General features: G+C 41.1%; 1 protein-coding gene across 1 annotated transcript in view; it reads left to right on the top strand.

Annotated features, from left to right (window-relative positions):
- The window catches only part of THSD7B (thrombospondin type 1 domain containing 7B), a gene marked incomplete at its 3' end in the record, with an annotated part of 273,337 nt that overhangs the window by 61,263 nt on the left and 194,283 nt on the right, over positions 1 to 17,791 (top strand). The window contains exons 4-5 of the mRNA XM_082312579.1: positions 7,088 to 7,339; positions 14,827 to 14,996. Of these exons, the coding sequence (XP_082168705.1) occupies positions 7,088 to 7,339; positions 14,827 to 14,996 (422 nt within the window). The remainder of the gene's footprint in view (positions 1 to 7,087; positions 7,340 to 14,826; positions 14,997 to 17,791) is intronic.

Below are 17,791 nucleotides of genomic sequence, written 5' to 3' on the forward strand. Positions count from 1 at the left end.
CCTCTTCGCTAACAAGTTTGCGATGGATGGGAATGGCGGATGGGGTGTCGTTTCTCTTGTGAAATAGGTGGCAGTGGCGGGAAACGTGCCTCGTATTTGTTTTCAGTTTTTCACTGATGCTTAAGTTATGCTGTTGAACCCTGCACAAAGGACCCTTGGGTTTTACGGTGAACCCTCAGGTAGGAGCTGAAGAATCCTTTGCATTATAAGGAAGATGTTTTTTGCATTTAAATAATTGGTCCTGTGAAGATCTGTGTGTGTGTACCAGCCTTAAAGGTGCAAGCAAAAATCCTAGCAATTTTAAAGGAAAAAGCTGTAAACAGGAATTACTTGGAGAGGAGCACAAGCACATGGGAGATTGGATGTGCCGTATCAGGGAAACAGAGCTGGGGAATGTTTTTGATGAAATATTTTTTCAGTTTGGAGGTTCTACATTTGTCAAAATGGAAGGAAAAGGGAGAAAGGAAGAGGAAAGGGAGGGACAGGCCTTTTTGAAAACACTTGAAGTCAGTTGAACAGCAGAACATCAGTAGGCCTTGAGACAGGTTCATTTCTGCTCAGAAACAATTTTGGTGTAGAAACTTTGTATTTGTGAAAATAAAAGGAATAACATCAAAATAGAATGGTTTTATGGATCTGATTTGAAGCTTTTAAAGACTCTATTTTGAAAAGCTGGGATTTTTTTTTGTACTATTTCACATAGAATCCAGATTTCATTCTATTTCAGAAAAAAAGTTTGTTTTGCATTAAATCTCATATCCAGTAACAAATTCAAACATTAACACCTCCATCCATAAAAAAAAAAAAAAATCTCTGAAAAAGCTGCAAGAAATGAATGTGCTAGAACATCTGCTCTCTTTGGTTTTCTGTCTTGTCACAGCTGTAAAAATCTACTGAATAGTGAGACAAAGGCACTTGTGTTCCTTTTTTTTTTTTCCCTTAAAAAAAGTTATCTAGGTTAGACACTAAATCATAATTGTAAGTTGTAATTTATCGAAATGAGTGCCCACATTGAAATCCTCTATAAATTTAACCTGATTTTCTAACTTGATGTGTGTGCTCACTAGGCATACTGAGAAGTTAAAGTCAGGAGCAAACAATTTTAGGAGTTTTTTATTATTATTACTTGGATTAGGAGTCTTCTTAGGTACATATTTCTTAAACTCTTCATTCTACGTGTAAGATGACAACAATGATATAATAGAGTTGGATTTGGGTTTCTGTTTACTTTGCCTTTGTAAGTGAAAATTCAGGTCAAACTCAGTCAAGGGATAACCCATCCATCAAGGCTGAGGTAGAGCAGCATTCAGCTCTTTTGTTTGCCTCTGTAATTTGAATTTCCATTATCCATTTCCTAGTGGATTGTGCTTAACCACTGTGCAGTTGTATGTTTTTAGGAAAAAATTATTTGCAGTTTCTAGGTTTGACATTGTTCTGTTCTCTAGATGAATATAAAATTTTGCAGTCCAGAGGTGGAAACGCTGTGCTGTATATGCTATTTGGTGGTTATGATTCTGATCTGGGAGAGGAGATGCGCGTTCACATTCCTCCCAGCAGATGTAGGAATCAAGCCTGGGTGCTCAGGCTTGAAAACAAATCCCTGAACTATTGGATAAGAAGGAGATTTTATTTTCTAGTGTTCTTTTAAAAAGTTTTGTCTCTCATTTCCTTTGCTTTTATTGAAGGCACATGAAGCAAGGGAACAGTGACCGCTTTTTTCATTTAAATAACATTTTAGAAATAGTGTCCAATAATAATTGGACTTTTTTTTTTGTGTGTTTTCAAATTGTGCTGGAAGCCAGCTGCTTCTGTAGCCCTAAGACTTCAATGTCCGCCTAGGTAGCGCAAATATAAGTTAGCATTTATTTTTAATTGAAACAGAGGATCTGGTGCCTTATGTTTTGTGGACACCAAAACTTAAGACATCTTAGACACCAAAGCCCTGTGTTTGTTTGGGTTACAGGTCTCCCAGCTCCCTTTCCCTTTGGTCAGTTGTATGGCAGGCAAATATTCCCCGTCTTCCCTACCACCCTGGTGCAGAAGGGGCTGGTGTTTCTTCTGCCAAAGAAGCCTCTGCTGCACAGATTGAATATATGGCATTGCCAGTATCCAAAATAGCCCTGGCAGCCCTTGAGAACCCTAAAATATATTATGAATCCTTGAAAGTATGCCTGTTAACATTGATTGCCGGTGTCCCAATGGTAAAAAGTATTTGGATGCTGTTAGAAACATGGCAAGGCTGTGTCTGTTATGAGACCCTAATATTATTAGCCAAGTGCAAAGAGCAGGTAGCGTTTATTCCAGCAGCCTGTAAGGCTGGGTCATTGATTACAGAATAGGAGACGATGTTAGAAAAAGGGAAAAAATCAAGATGCGTTGTTGCCAGTGTAGCTTAGCTCACTTCATGATTTTCTTGCTCTGCAGCGCATGGATTTGGGCATGTGTTCCTTGGTGTTGTGGTTTATCCCCAGTCAGCAGCTAAGCACCACATAGCCGCTCGCTCACCCTCCGCCTGCCCTTACCCCCGGTGGGACGGGGGAGAGAATCGGGGGGGGAAAAAAGTAAAACCCGTGGGTTGAGATAAAGACAGTTTGGTAGGACAGCAGAGGAAGAAAAAATGGTAATACTAATGATAAAAGAACATACAAAGTGAGTGATGCACAATGCAGTTGCTCACCACCCGCTGACCGATGCCCAGCCCGTCCCCGAGCAGCGATCGCTGCCCCCTGCCAACTCCCCCAGTTTCTATACTGGGCATGACGCCATAGGGTATGGCACAGCCCTTGGGCCAGTCTGGGCCAGCTGTCCTGGCTGTGCCCCCTCCCAGCTTCTTGTGCACCGGGCAGAGCATGGGAAGCTGAAAAGTCCTTGACTGGTGTAAGCACTGCTTAGCAACAACTGAAACATCAGTGTGTTATCAACATTATTCTCATCCTAAATCCAAAACACAGCACAATACCTGCTACTAGGAGGAAAATTAACTCTATCCCAGCCAAAACCAGGACACCTGGTCAGGCTTGACACTTCTCAGGAGCGTTCCGGAGCTACCAGGGAAGAGCCTGGCTGCTGAAGTGGTACCCTGTCCTCCTGGTGCTGCCTTCTGTACCAGCAGCATGGGCATGGTGATGGCTTCTTAATGCATCAGATTGTTTTGGAGATGATCCTTCCCTTATAAAAGGTTCGACAATAACCACCTGTCTCATCCTCTAACGTAAGGAAATGCATTCACCTTTCATTCTGAATGCATTGATACAGTTGGGAAAGGAAACCAGGGATAATTTCTGTGCTGTGCCCAACCTGATTCAATGATGCACTGCTCCTGGACGGTCTCGCTCCTTTTTGCTGCTGATAGCCATGTTTCCACTCATTTCCTTGCAGTGGATGTGATGACTGTGTCTGTAAGGCATGTAGCACAGATGCACTGAGCTGTTGGAAAATTTACGATTTTTTGGTGAGTTACTTTTTGTCCAGAACAGAAAAGTGGTGTGGTTCAGCCTGGGGCTGCACAATTACTGTACCTGGTGGGGGAGAGTCTGGCTGGAGGTGGAGGAGAAGAGCAGTGCTCCGCCGTTGGCAGCAGCCTGCAGTTGCACAGTCATGGGGGACATGGAGCTCCACAGTATCAGTGGTACGTGGGGCAGCTTCTCCTCCTCCTCGTCCTGCTTTTCTGCTTGTAGCTCCAGGACTACGCAAGTGTAAAATGAGTAGGTTCCCTTTGGTTTACTGTTCGGGTTTTTTTTTTGGGTTTTTTTTTGTGTTTTTTTTTTTTTTTTTGTTTTTTTTTTTTTTTTTTTTGATATGTGGTTTATTCCCCTTCAGTGCACAAGGGAGTAAAAGGTCTCTCTGCCACTTGAGTGAGTTAGGCTTCACGCTGCTGTTGTCTGCTAACTAACGGATCCATCTTGCACCGCAGGCAACGTAAGGTACGTTGTGAAACAATTCCTGTAGCTTTACGGTATCAATCCAAGCGTGTAACGTAGATAAAAGCATCAATCGCATAAGTACCCTACTACATCACAGTTACTAGACTGACTCCCAAGAGCAAGATCTAACCTGATAAATTAATATGTGGAAAGTTAGTTTAAAAACGAGGCTTATGTGGTATCTCCCATCCCCAAGAGCTCCTTCCTCTCCCTGGAGTTTGGATACAGCCACAGCAGCGCAAATACACATCTGGCTTGCAGCCTCAGATCAGCAAGTGTCTCGCACGTCTGGGCTTTATCTGTATTCGTTTGTCCCAAATACATTGCAACATGAAAGACTGTGTCTGAATTTAATGCGAAAGTATGTTTTTACATTTATCTTTGTGTTGCTCAGTGTCACAATTAATTTGACTTTGAGGCTCTGAATGAGTAGGTATAAGGTAGATTTGCTTTCTGTTAGGCAGATGCATGTAATTCTCCCTCAAAAACAGCTGCTCGAGCAGAAGGATGGAAATTGCCAGCTCCACATCTTGTTCACCTTAAGGTCAATGAAGTTATCTCTTTAGCGTTTTGTAATAGGAGCAGTAGAGGGATTTTCAGGGAAAGAAGCAGCTATTCAGTCTTTGCATACTTCAAAGGCTTTTGCAAATAGCAAGGATAATAGCTGGGCAGAGATGTCTTTTACGTCCAGAGCATCGGCATAGGTTTGAATCCATTAGGAGAGGTATTGTAGGTATCGTCTCACTAAGAATTGGGGCTAGCAATATTAATTTTAAAGACCCCAAAGCAGATTTTTAAAGGCTTCGTATTGTTTGGAATTTCAGTAAAGATCAGGCCAGACTTAAATCTCCTTTGCAGTGGTGCAACCCCAAAAATGGATTTGGGTTTTCATACTGGTACCTGAATGCGAAGTTTTGATCACTTTAAAACGTGAGGTCAGTTACGCTCCATGCTGTGTTCTTAGGTAAACTCTAGTTTTCTAGTACAATCAGTTAGGACAGTGATATGTATGTGCTACTATTTTATTTACTCAAAATCAGGAATTCTTGTTAATGTTGTGGCATGGGTGGCTCACCTGATAAGCGTTGAAAAAGTATTAAAAGGGAAATAAAGTTACCATTCATGTGACTGCACCTAACCTAATGTTCCAGACAAGACTCAAAATCCCTGAGTAAGTAAGTACAGATATAATGATTATTACTTTTCAGTCCTTGGTTCAATAGTATTGACGCTATGTACCAGAGACAGCTTTGCAATCAGTTGCGGTTGACATGTAATAGAGGCATGAGAAATCTTTCTGAGTTCTAAGCAAAAATAATTTTATTTCGAGGGGGCTATGTCACAGGCTGTTCCTACTTTATGAAGTTGTTAAAATCAACCTCAGTAAATTCATCCTCGCAGCACCTGTGAGATTAATGAGTTTTATTCTGGGTGAAGAAACTGAGACAAAAAGTTGTTACTTTTTTTTTCTTTTTTAGTTTGAAGTATAAATGTAAGTCACTAAATGCTGTATTTTGCTGGTAGTTGAGGGTCTAGTCAAACTTGATCAGGTATCAGTGGGAATATTCCTATTGACCTTTGTGAAAACCAGTCCAATTTCTAGACTGGAGGAGAAGCGAGTGAATGTCCTTTATCTTTTCTGCTCCCGCTATGAGACTGCCCTGCAATCCTGAAATGATTGCCCCAGCCTATTTTCTTTAGAGAAAGTTAAGTTAGTCAAACTGTGCTATAAGTAATAACAAGTGAGGTAATGGCTGGTTCCCTGGCAGCAGCTCTGGATTTCACACCTTTTAAGTGTACACGTATTTGCTCCTTACAGTTGGCAAAAGCCTGACTGTGAGCAACTGGAGGCTGGAGAAGACAAATTTAGAGAGAGTTCACACCAAGTTCATGTATCGTCTTAATTTCAGAGGCCAATTTGCATCATCTGTGTAACACTAGGCAGAAGTCAGAAAATCTTGGTTCCTTTTCGCCTGGTGACTCATTTTTTCTGGGTTTCATCTCTTTTTTGCCCCATCCCATCGTTTGCGGTGCTTCAGTGATGTCTCTGCTCGTATGTACCTCAGTCCTCTTTCGGTATATCCTTTCCCGCTCTGTTACCTCAGCTATCTGAGGTTTTTGAGAGGCAAGAAGAGTTTTTCTCCCATTCTGGGAGATGAGTGGTGACCCTTAGGTGGGTCTCTGGCTGGGGTGAGGTAGAGCAGCAGCAGCCGTGCTCCGGGGGTCCCTCCCAGCGCGCGCCGGGCAGGGGAGCCATCAGCTGCCTGAGACAGAAGCGGAGGAGCGAGGAAGGATGGTGACCTTACTCTGGAGGTTTGTCTTCTCCCAGAAGTATTTGCTGCATTTGCCATACTTTTCAATATTGTGAAGAGCTCTTGTAACTTTGGAACTCTTAAAAATTTTATTCTGGGAGTTTGTATCTTGATACCAAACCTCAGCAGCTGGCAGCTCTTAAAATTTGGTTTTCCGTTGTATCGGGCTTTGTGTGGTGTCTTGATGTGTTACAGAATGAATGAGGATCATGTCCTAATGTCAGCAGGAGTAACTGCGTCCCAAAATACAGCCGCAGTTGCAGCATTCCTGGGTCTCTGGTGGTTTGTCAGGTTTGCAAGCCCTCTAACTTTGCTTGACAGCATTTGTTTGATAACAGCCTCACAGAACCAACACCTTTCTTATTAGTGTGTGACTAATTATTTTTTAAAAGAGCAGAATTACTCAGTAGGACATGCTGACACCTGGACAGATGGATGGACGGCAGACAGCTAGTCCTGTGCGCGGGGTGATGGGAATGGTTACCAGTGGCAGTATTTCTCTTGGGCTTGGCTTTTATTTTCCATCCTGGATAAACTGTGAAATTCTAACTGCACGGGAGCAAATATACTGCCTTTCGCATCTGTTTTAACTTGAAATAGATGAGGTATTATATTATTTGCAAACTACTCAGCATGCAAGACTGTACCCAGAACTCCCTGGAAATGCGTTATGTGCACTATATTACAGCTCCTCTTACTTTCATTTTATTGGTGTTGATGCAGGTCGTCTGATTTACCCCAAATGACCATGGATTTCTTCTTCGGGGTTTGGCTTAGGGGGGAAAAAAAAAAAAAGAAAAGAAATTTATTAAGCAAGACCTCATTAGTTGTTTTACTGTGTTCCTATTGCAGCCTGTGCGTACAAGATCCTGTCCCCTTGGCCTTCAGGTCCTGTGTCATCGCTAAAGACTGCGAAACGTCTGAGTGGTCCGCATGGAGCGCCTGCGCGCGGACCTGCAGCTGGGGAGATCTCGCCCCGGGCTTTCGGAGCCGGCGCCGCAGCGTGCGGAGCGTGGCTGTGGGTGCCGGGAAGCAATGCCCGGAGCTGGAAGAGAGGGAAGCGTGCAGCGCGGGAGGGAAAGAGCTGCTGCAGCCTTGCCCCAGGTATAGCGACTGCTTTTAGCCCAGTTTTTAGAAGTAAAGAAGTCCCTGTTTGGTGACTGCCTTGTGCAAAGCAAATCTTCCTTGCTCAGTGTTTGTGCGTGGAGAGGGTCGCATGTCATGCTTTCTCGCTGTGTCTAAAAGATCATTGATTTGATCATTGTTAACTATGATTAGTGGTATTATTTATTGTTAGTAATATTCTTGTAATTGTTGCTATTATCGTTATTGCTATTACAATAATTACACTTATATATAGAAATAAATTTAAATTACACCCACTACAGTTTATATTTTCATATTTTAAAAATTGAGAACAGATACTCTTCTTCTCTGAAGGGGCTTTCATACTGATTGCTGTTGCAGAAAATTTCCTCAGCTGCACAGAGACTGGGCAGGTCTCCATGGCTGTGCTTTTATTGGCTTTGAAATTGTAATTTTTACATAAGATTTAATGATTCCCCTTCATCTCCCCATAAAAATATCCCAGTCCTCCTTGAGGAAAATGGGAACTGATCAGAGGTAATAGCTTGGACTTCACTCAGCTTCCCTCTGGGTACTTCTTGAAATGGGAAACTTTTCAGTCCCTGAGTGCTTGCTTGGTTTATGGCAATCTTTGTTCTGGCAGAAGGTGAGGATCTCGCCTTTCTGGTCTGCAAATCCATGCCATTACGCTTGGCCAGGCTAGCATAGGGGGTTGCTAGTTTGCTTTGCAAAGGAAAGAAGATACTGCTTAATTTTTCATGTGACGTGTTCTGAGATTGACTGTAAGATGCTTCAAGATTGATGAAATTTTATATGCATGCAGACAAATCTCCCTGTCTGTGAAAGAGTATGTTTAACAGGAGGTCTATTCAGTGATCAAGTCGTGAGTTTCTGGGGCTTTGCCAGATACTGCCGAAACCTTTGATAAAGCCTTTGCAAGATACATTCCTTAGGAAGGCGTAACCTGTAAAAGTGTCTCTGTATCATTGGGTTCATTCAAAATCAAATGCTGATCATTTTTATGCACCCTGCTAGCAGCAGAGAGGAAGTATAAAAAAAATATTCTGTTGCTTGATTACATCCTACGAGAAGCTCTTACAGAGTGATTTTTGCTCCTGCCCAAACGCACATCAATTTCAAAGACAATAGATTAACACATTGTCTCGCTGATTTTGTATAGGAGCGTGGGTGCAGGTGACACCTGATTGGGGTAGACTGGCTGGTAGTTCATCAGGGAGTGAACAGACACGTGTCTGTCCCTAGTTGCTCAGTTCTTCTACTTCTTGACATTGCACCATATCAAAGTGCAAACGATTGTAGCTTGCTTGGTGTAGAGCCAGGAGAGCCCAGAAGGTGAGAATCTGCATAATGCTGATAATTTTCTCATGGTGCTACTCTTGATATAGAAGGAAACCTGTTGTTCTTTTGGTATATTGATGCTATGCCCTGGTTTTCGTGAGCCTATGAACTCGTAAACCTTCCCCATCCTGCTATACCTGCACCCCTTCAGTCCTTCAGGCAACATCTCTGGTGAAGTATTTGTGTGAGCTAGGATAAACTGCCTAATGAGCTAGCCCAGAGAAATAACATTAGACTTACAGGTTAATAAGACACTTTTAAGACTCAGCTGGACAGGGTGCTGGGCCATCTCGTATAGACTGTGCTCTTGCCTAGAAAGGTTGGACCAGATGATCCTTGAGGTCCCTTCCAACCTGCTATTCTATGATAATAGAGCCACTTAACTAAAAATATTGCAAAAAAAAAAAAATCTCTGGTATTTAGTTAATTGTTATTTAGTTAATTTTTATTTCTAGGGATGTAATATCTCAAAATGCAGGGTGTAGGCTATGACCTTCTCACACTATGCAGTGTTGAGGAGAATTTTACAGTAGCGCCTGGTTAGTAGGCTTGGATTTGGCCATTCAGTACTGCAGAAGTGAGCAGGAGTGAAAAGCTGTAATGTTGCAGTATGTGCTGTGGGGGCCAGAATTTTGTATTAATGAACAGAAGTCAAACTTTTTAGAGTATATTATTTAAGAGTCAGCAGCTGGTAAAGGATGTTATCGGTCCATGTTATAGTTTACAGCATGGTGATTTGGTGATGGTGTTTGGGAATTGATGACAAAGACACTGGAAGTACTTCAGACTGGAAAGCAGTAGCTTTCAGCCGTAGAGGGAGGTAGTGTTAATCTCTACGAAGTAAGATGACTTTGATGCTCCTGTTCTCTTTATTTGAGCATATTCTCTTTGCAGTGTAATACCTACAAAGATTATGTTTTTTTCCCCCCTTAAATATATGCTACCTCATCTGTGGCTTTGCTGAGGCTTACCAAGCAGTTATCTTTTCTTTCTTCCCCTTACAAGAAGATGATGAATTTAAGGAGATTCAGTATCAGCAATAAAAGGCTCTTTCCTTCATTTGTCAGGTCTCAACACAAACCATCCGTTCTTTCTTTCTGGCTTGTGTTTGCCTAATCAGATCAGTTTTAAACTCTTTTAAGATGAGAGTCCTATTTACTTTCCCAGTTCCTGGAAGTCTGCTTTTTGCTATTTTTTGGTTGATTTTAAGACAAGTAGCCTTTTCTTTAGCTTTGTTCTTTGGGCAAGAATTTTCCAAAGCATGTTCCAGGCACAGCAGAGAAAACAAGTGAGGACATAAACCAGAAAGAGAGCAAGTCTCTGAGCAGCAGAAGGAATGGGATTCTCTAGAGGCTGTTTTTTAATGCAGGGACAGGGAGCACCCCATGACTGAATGAAGGTACATATTGCGGACTACATCCACCAACATAGGAAAGCAGCAGCTCAAGAGGCAGCACGTGTAGAATTGTACTCAGCAGGGGCAGATGGGTGAAGTGATGTTCCAGCCTCCTAAAAGGAACAAGAGGGGGAAAAAATACCTTCAGCTTCAAACTGCTCTGTTAAGTATTACCTCTATGCCATGGCAAGGCTACAACTTAAAGGTCCCATCACAGGTACATGGCAATTAGTGTAAATTTGCTGTTAAATGGGAAGGCCTTTTAATTTTATGGCTGAAGTTTACAATAACTTCTTTAATCAATAGTTTAAATGCAAGAAAATAAAACACTTTAACTGCATGTAGGACTCCAGAGCTTTGTGCTTTGTTTTACTTTTGGTTATTTGTTCTGAAGGGATTAGATTAAGCACTTAAAAAACTTAAATACATAGGAGGTGATTCTACTTTCTTTTATTGTGATATAAATTTGGGGTAGTTCAATTAAAGTGAATGGGTATATACAGGTATAAAACTTGTGTAAGCGCTAAGAGCATAAGTCCTATAGACTAAAGAGACCAAAAGGTTACTATAAATCGGAAGGATATTGAGCACTTGTTTGTTGCATAGCTGTCACTGAGTCCTCAGTTTTAAAACAATGTACTACATCATTTTTATTGTTGATGTGTAGCGTTCATGTTCACTGGGAATAGATAGATTTTCCAGAATTGTGATTATGTCTTTAAATCTCTTATTTTGGTTGTGGTTGCTATGTTACAGGACAGGGATTTAGAAAAAAAAGCCTCTTTTCTTTGTTGGAAATTCAAAGCTTTTCAGAAGTTAAACGATGGAAAATGGAAAAGTTTTAAGACATGATTTTTTCAAAAGGCTTGAGGTTACTGCTGGGACATGGGTGTGATGGTATCACTTTGTAAATGAGGCCCATTCTGTGTCCCAATTAAAGATAAGGCATTAGTGTGAAGTAGGAAAGACTTGAAAGGAAATGCAGTGAACTGTGCTGGTAGGCTGCTGGAGTTACGCTTTGGGAGTGGTAGCAACACTGCTCTTCAGCCCTTTGACCTTCACTGGTCTTGGGCATGCAACGATGGCCTTGAATCAGCTGGCCAGCTTTGTTGCCTCCCCTTGGATCGGGAACCATCCATGGTGAAGCTTTGCTTCTCCAGCTTCGTGTCGGATGCTTCTCTTGCGGCTGCGGTCAGGCGTCGCAGTGCGAGAGCAGGCTTTGCCTTGATAGTAACAGAAACCCGTGGGACCTGCTCTTCTGCTTCCTCAACTGACTGTTAGCAAGGAAATTCAGAGCACTGCTTATGATGTGGAAAGCTGTTCAGCTTTACCAGCCAGGTTCCCTCCTAGATACCCCAAGCACTTTATTGTTCCTAAACTAGCAGTTTTTGCTTGCCCATTTTCTTAAGCGGACTGATACAACTGTCTGTGGATTCTGGAGGTCCTCATTTGGGACATTATCTAGCTAGCCCTCTGACCATTGGCAATGGAGTCTGTCAGTCTTTGGAAGTAGCTAGACCTCCTGTAACTCAAGCAGCATTGTCAAAAAGTGGAACCAGCCTGTTGGGAAGCCAAAGGGAAAGGCTGAGATTCTTTTAGCTATAGTAAGAGGTCTGTAGATAATGGGTCTGACATGGGTCACAGCTAGGATTGTAACTATACTGAGTTTGCACCTATCTAACTTAGATGTTGGTAAGAGTTAAAATGAGATGTTAAATCTATTGACATTTGAAATTGTTGTCACCGCCAGGTTTTGGCATAGGGATCACAAGAGTACGCTGGAGCTGACCAACTTCTTTGATGATCCAAATGTATAATGTCCCTTCTACTTCCTGAGTTATCACACTCTTCACCCTCGGGGGACGGAGAGCAAGGGGGCTGGATGGTATGGACCCCTTAGCTTAACGCTGGTACAGTGCATCTCTGGTACGGTCTGCTCTAACAACAGAATGTCCAAAGTGACACTGGTGGCTTTGGTTGTCTTCGTTCAATTGCTGAAATTACAGTCGTGTGGTAAAACCACTGTGCATATTGCTAATAATTTGCAAGTACTGGCTTGAGGTTGCCAAGTCACAAAAAACCCTCAAGTGTTTGCCAGCCAGTAGTCTCTGTTCTTTACTAATTGCTATTAACAAGCTTATGATTAAATTTAAGTAGAGATTATGCAGTCAGTTTTTCTTGGTTAAGTAATGTTAATTCTTGTTGTCTTTAGTGTAGTCCATAGATGGGCAAACTAATACCAAGTATCGGCCACACTGCTTAAAACCCTGCAAAGAGTCTGGCACAAAGCTGTCCAAGGTCGCTGTGTCTGTCTGGAAAGGTCTTGCATGAGGTTTCCCACTCAGTGGGATAGCAATCCCTGGGATAGGTTTCTGGTGTAGTAGGCTTGTTAATGGCTGTGAAAACGTGTACCTTTTAAACAACTAATGCTCAGGGTCAGGATTTGTTACCAGAAAACTCTGGACAGCTGAGGGTGTGTCCAGCTGGAAGAAAGCAAGGTGGGTTGATGGGGCTGGGGCTTTAACCTGCTCACAGCAGAGCAGGCACTGGCTGGAGGACCTGGTAGCTGTTCATTGAAGACTGCTCTGCAGTGTAGCACAGTATCCAGTTACTCTGTAAAAATATCTAAAGGGATTTTTTTTTTTTTTTTTAAGATTCAGGGACTGATGAAGTTTTAATTATCTCTGAGCTCAGATTTAGTTATTTTGCATAATTTTAATCACTGATGGCCTAATTTTTATAGATGTTAACTCCCACAGCTCACACTGAATAGGAGAAGCAGGTGCTCGCACCTCTGGAAATGAGTCTCTAGGATCCGGGTTCACAGCTGACTGCCTAAGCCAGATATCAATAATCAGTTTTTCTTTAGTCAATTATTGTTTTAAGAAATACTTCCCTAAACCAACTATTTCCATGGCTGTGGGAAGATGTGTGTGTTCTATATTTAAGCTTCTAGTTCTGAAAGTGTAGACCTGAAGAACACAATGTCCTGAACTAGTGTGGAAGAGGAATCCTCTTCACCCGGTGTTTGATGAAGAGCACTTTTCATTGCCTTCATTATAAGAGGAAGGTTGCATTTAACACTGCAGACCCAAGAAATGTGATTAGGAATTCCTAGAAGGAACTAGTAGAAGAAAAAATTCATGGCTGTCCTTTATATGTTGTGGGAGTTCAAGTATTTCATGCTTGTCATGTGAAAAGTGTGTTCTTTATTGTTTTCTCTGTTGGTAATAAACCCTGTGAGTGTATCCAGATTTGCACATGATACTGTATATTATTTAAGAGAGCATGACAGCTCATCTGAAAAGTACCTGTAAATTAAAAGTAATTGGCAGTATTCACAAACGTTTTCTGTGAGTATGTTACAAAATTCATAAGTGCTTTGTGGCTAGAAATCATTCTTATGCCCATATTTGCAACATAAGAAGTTAAGAGAACATTGATCCGTGCTCAGGCAAGCTAATGTATTTATTTTTCATATAATTTTGCGATGCATGTTTCCCTGCTGTAGCTGTAGTCAGGAACAGATACTTGCTATGGAGAGTACACAGAATTACAATGCAGAAGGCTTTTTCTGCAGAGGCGCCCCATTGCGCTTGAGCTTACAGTGATCAGTCAGCAGGTAATGTACATATGTAGTTTTAACAACCATGGATCTGCTGCAAGAGGAGAGAGCATTTATCTTGAGGATAAAAGAAGGAAATTATTTTACATAGTTTACATTACACAAAACCAACAAAGATTGTGTGGAAGGAGTAAACTATGAAAATTAGAGGAGCAAAGGAAAAAGCAGCAGAAGTGTGAACAGATTGGTTATAAAAACAATATTGCCTAAGATTTGTGTTTGGGAAGCTGAAGAAAGACTTCGGGCTCTTATTTACTCCACTGATACTGTGACCTGTGAATCAAAATGAATTATGCCTGTGAAAACTGTTGTATTAGAAATATGCTCTGCATTTTCAGAAATGATGGGGAAATAATTTTTGCTTTCCGCTGATACACGATACTGTTTTCCCTATAGTTTTAAGAAGTTCTTCTTGGCATTTAAGCTGGTACATACCAATGACGATTGCCTGTACAGCATTCCCATACCTGTGCCCAAGAACGTTATCCTTCCCTGAAAACCGTTAGTGCTCTGTAGGTGTGAAGTGAATATAGAATGAAAATATTTTTATCTAGAGCTTACTGTGTATCACAACTTCTGGAAACCGAAATGAGAGAACTGAGTTACTTTAGCCAATCCCTTGAAGAAATTGGTAGTGCCCTAGGTGTTTTTAAAGCTGTCACCTGTAGAAAAGCTGCCTAGGGCTTGGAGCTCTGTTGGTGTATGTAGGGTTTTAGCTATTAAGAGCATTTCAGACTGAGGTGTTCAGCTCTTGGCAGAGAGAGGTAGTTTAGTGGTTTGAGCCACATGTTTGAAAACTAGTTTTTGCACTTAATCGAACCTCTTAATCTTCGTTTCTTCTTTGCACCCTGCTCAAAGGGTTTGTCAGGATGATTTAGTGTTTCAGTACGCTTTGGAGATTAGTGCTATGTGAAAAATTTTACACAAGGACTCCAGACAAATAACAAATACTTAACCTTTGTAAATTTAACATTCGAAATGTTTCAGAACGTTCCCTGTTTTGAACTGGGAAGTGCTGCTATAAAGATTAAACCAATTGTATTTTGTCATCTAATATAAAGTACCATTCCCTCACCCATAGTCTTTTCAAAAACTTGTTTTACCTGGTGTCTTTTATTTCCAAAGGTTTGCCTGGAGGACTTCTGAATGGAAAGCTTGCCAAGTGTCTCTCCTCCTTGACCAGCAGGACCCTCGCCATCACAAGCACGTAGGCCTTTGTGGAGGTGGCATACAAACCCGGGAGGTCTACTGCGTCCAAATCGCCGTAGAACTTGGGATGCACCGACTGAAGGAAGGTATGTGCGTAGGTTTGTTCTGAATTGTCTGGCCCAAGGAGATCTGAGTAAGAGAAACTGGTGAGGGAAAAAAAAAGATAACATGCAGTCATTAGTAGACTTTGGCTAGCTGATGCCCTCATTGTATCCATGCTTACATAGGGAGGTGTTACTCAGCATTGGAGGGAGCAGGAGGGCATGGTCCTCAGAGTCCTGAGGAACTGCCAAGAGCTGTGACCTTCCGGGTGAACTGATGCCAGTTCTGTAGGTGTACTTGTATGGAGGGATTTCAAAGGATGAAGGAGCTAAATTTTGCTTGGAGTTGAGTTTTTTTCCTCTCTTGTATATTAGGTAGCCCAGCACCTTGGTAGCTGAATCCATTTATCTGTGGTTTTAGTCCTGGTTTAGAGTATGAAGAAAGATGTCACGCTCCATTCCGGATATGGCTTTAGCCTCTGCTTCAGATTGATACACAATCTTTCTTTGAAGGGGAAAGCAAAAATAATATTGTCACAACTTCTGAGCAGACAGACTGTTTTTGGACTCTGGAAGTGAGTTATTTTTCTTTTAGAAGAATAATGAGTAGATACAGATGCATGATGTATAATTCATCTTAGGCTGCTTTATTTACTCTATGTACTGCTCTTGCAGAATATGTTTTTGAGCAGAGATGTAAGATAATAAGATCACAATATCATATCTTAGATTTATTTACTTGCGAAGGCAAAGCAAATGTTTCTTGGATGCCCAGTGTGTCCTAGCATCCCACACAGACTCTGAGATTATAGAAAACCAGACCCATTTTAATCTCTACTCAGGTGCTGCCTCACCTCTCCCAAACATCTGGCACTACCTTGCTCTCCCAACACAACCCCCCCTCTCTTGTTCTGTACAAGTATGCGATGCACGTGGCTTTCAAAGTAAAAAAGTGCTGTGGATGAGAAGTGTGTAACATTTCTTGACTGTCTTCATCTTTCTGACCACTTCTGCGGTCCATGCAGCCACTGTACAGCAAGTTGATGAGTAGCAAGTTTTAACTGACTTCGTTCACGCTTCTTTATTCTTTTCCAGTATTGTGAATTACTCAAGATTAGAGGAGTGCATCCGAAACCCTTAACACCAACATAATTCGTAGCAGCATTGATATTATATATCCAGTGTCTGATCACCTGCAGGTTTTCCCCTTGTTCAAAGTTCAGTTCAACTTAAAAATTGCAAGCTCTCCCCTCAACAAAAAGAAAACAGTAGGATATCCCTTCCTTGTTTTTACAGTTCTAACCCTTTCTTTTTTAAAAACAAAAAATTTTCTTATAGGCAACTAAAAAAGCCAAATGTGCAGAGCAAATGTACAAGGTATAAATTATTACTGCCGTCCCAAGGCAGTGGTGCAGATTTGCAGTAATCCTTAGAAAGTGAGCACCCCAGCTACTGTCAACATAGTTGCATGCAAACAGAAAGAGGGAAGGCCTTCCCTGTTACCCCTCCCTATCCAGTAATATTCAGTGTATCTCATTTACTAGCTGATCAATTTTTGTTCTTTGAATAAATAAGGAATGACATTTTTTCTGGCCTCTCTTCTGGCGATCTGAACTGGTAGAATATTTTTATTCATCACCAGGGCATCTCGTATTTTATTATACCATTTTTTCAGTGATGGGGAGATGAGGAGGTTAATTCTTCTATGTATAAGCAAATACAGAGTCTAATTGCTACCATCAAAAGTACAGTAATTTTTTTTTCTTCACCTCTTGAGTGTTCTTAAAGGAATCATTCAGGAATCAAACAAGCGAATCTAATAGAATATTACCATCCATCACAGTTGTTATTCTTCTGGTTACTTCCAATGAGAATTTGGACCTAGGCCCAATGACATATGTGAAAGAAGATTTTGTCCTGTGGTCTCTCCAGCAGCATTCTTGGATAAAATATGTTGAATCTGAGTTGAAGACAGGTACCATCTGTGATGTATTTATACATATTGCTCAAAGCTCTTTTATCCCCCAAGGATATCTTTTCCATTTTTCATTTGCTTAGTCTTCCCATCTATTTCTTCTTTTATTAAAATGTGTATATTTAGAAAGGGAGCCCCTGTTTTCTTGAGTCCCTGTGTATCAGTTATTCAGAAGGTTAAGTCTGCTGAAATCTCTCTATATTTTGATTATAAACTTCCAACTTGAAGATACTGAAGATGGAAAACTTTCACTCAGGTATTACTTTCAGAAATGCATTGATGAGATTTCATATTCTTCTCCCCCAAGAGGTGACCTAACTGAGAAATCCCTGTCTTGATGCAAGTGAAGTTATATATTTTTTAGGCCTTAAGGAGGAAGTCCATACTTTTCACATGGGTAATGAGTATTTGGAGGCAGAAGATCTTCCAATCTTTGAAGTCCTTTGTAATATTCTTGCATTCTGAGACTCTTGTATCTAGACAAAGCTGGCAGGGAGCACTTGGTAAATGTGTGAAGTGTGGTATCATTCAGATAACTGTATTTCTGTCTATGTAGGTAAGCTAATGTATAGGCATCTAAGTTAAGAGACTGCACTATTTTTAATGTTAGCTGTTCTGTCCAAGGAATCCACATCTCTTCAGTTGTTAGGCTTTTGTTAATTTAGACTGAACTTTAACATAATTAGCTTTAAACAGATCCTTGTGTTTTTTCTTTAAGTATCTCATTGAATTTTAACATATTTAAATTTATAATGCTTAATTTTCACAGAGAGGTGGTCATCTAATACTTCAAGTTTATCATTATTCTTTTGATATCCAGAGATGGAAGCAGCAAATCTACATGTTTGAAATGATGTTGCTTTTA

Source organism: Platalea leucorodia (genome assembly GCF_965183815.1).
Source record: "Platalea leucorodia genome assembly, chromosome: 5".
Lineage (NCBI taxonomy): Eukaryota > Metazoa > Chordata > Aves > Pelecaniformes > Threskiornithidae > Platalea > Platalea leucorodia.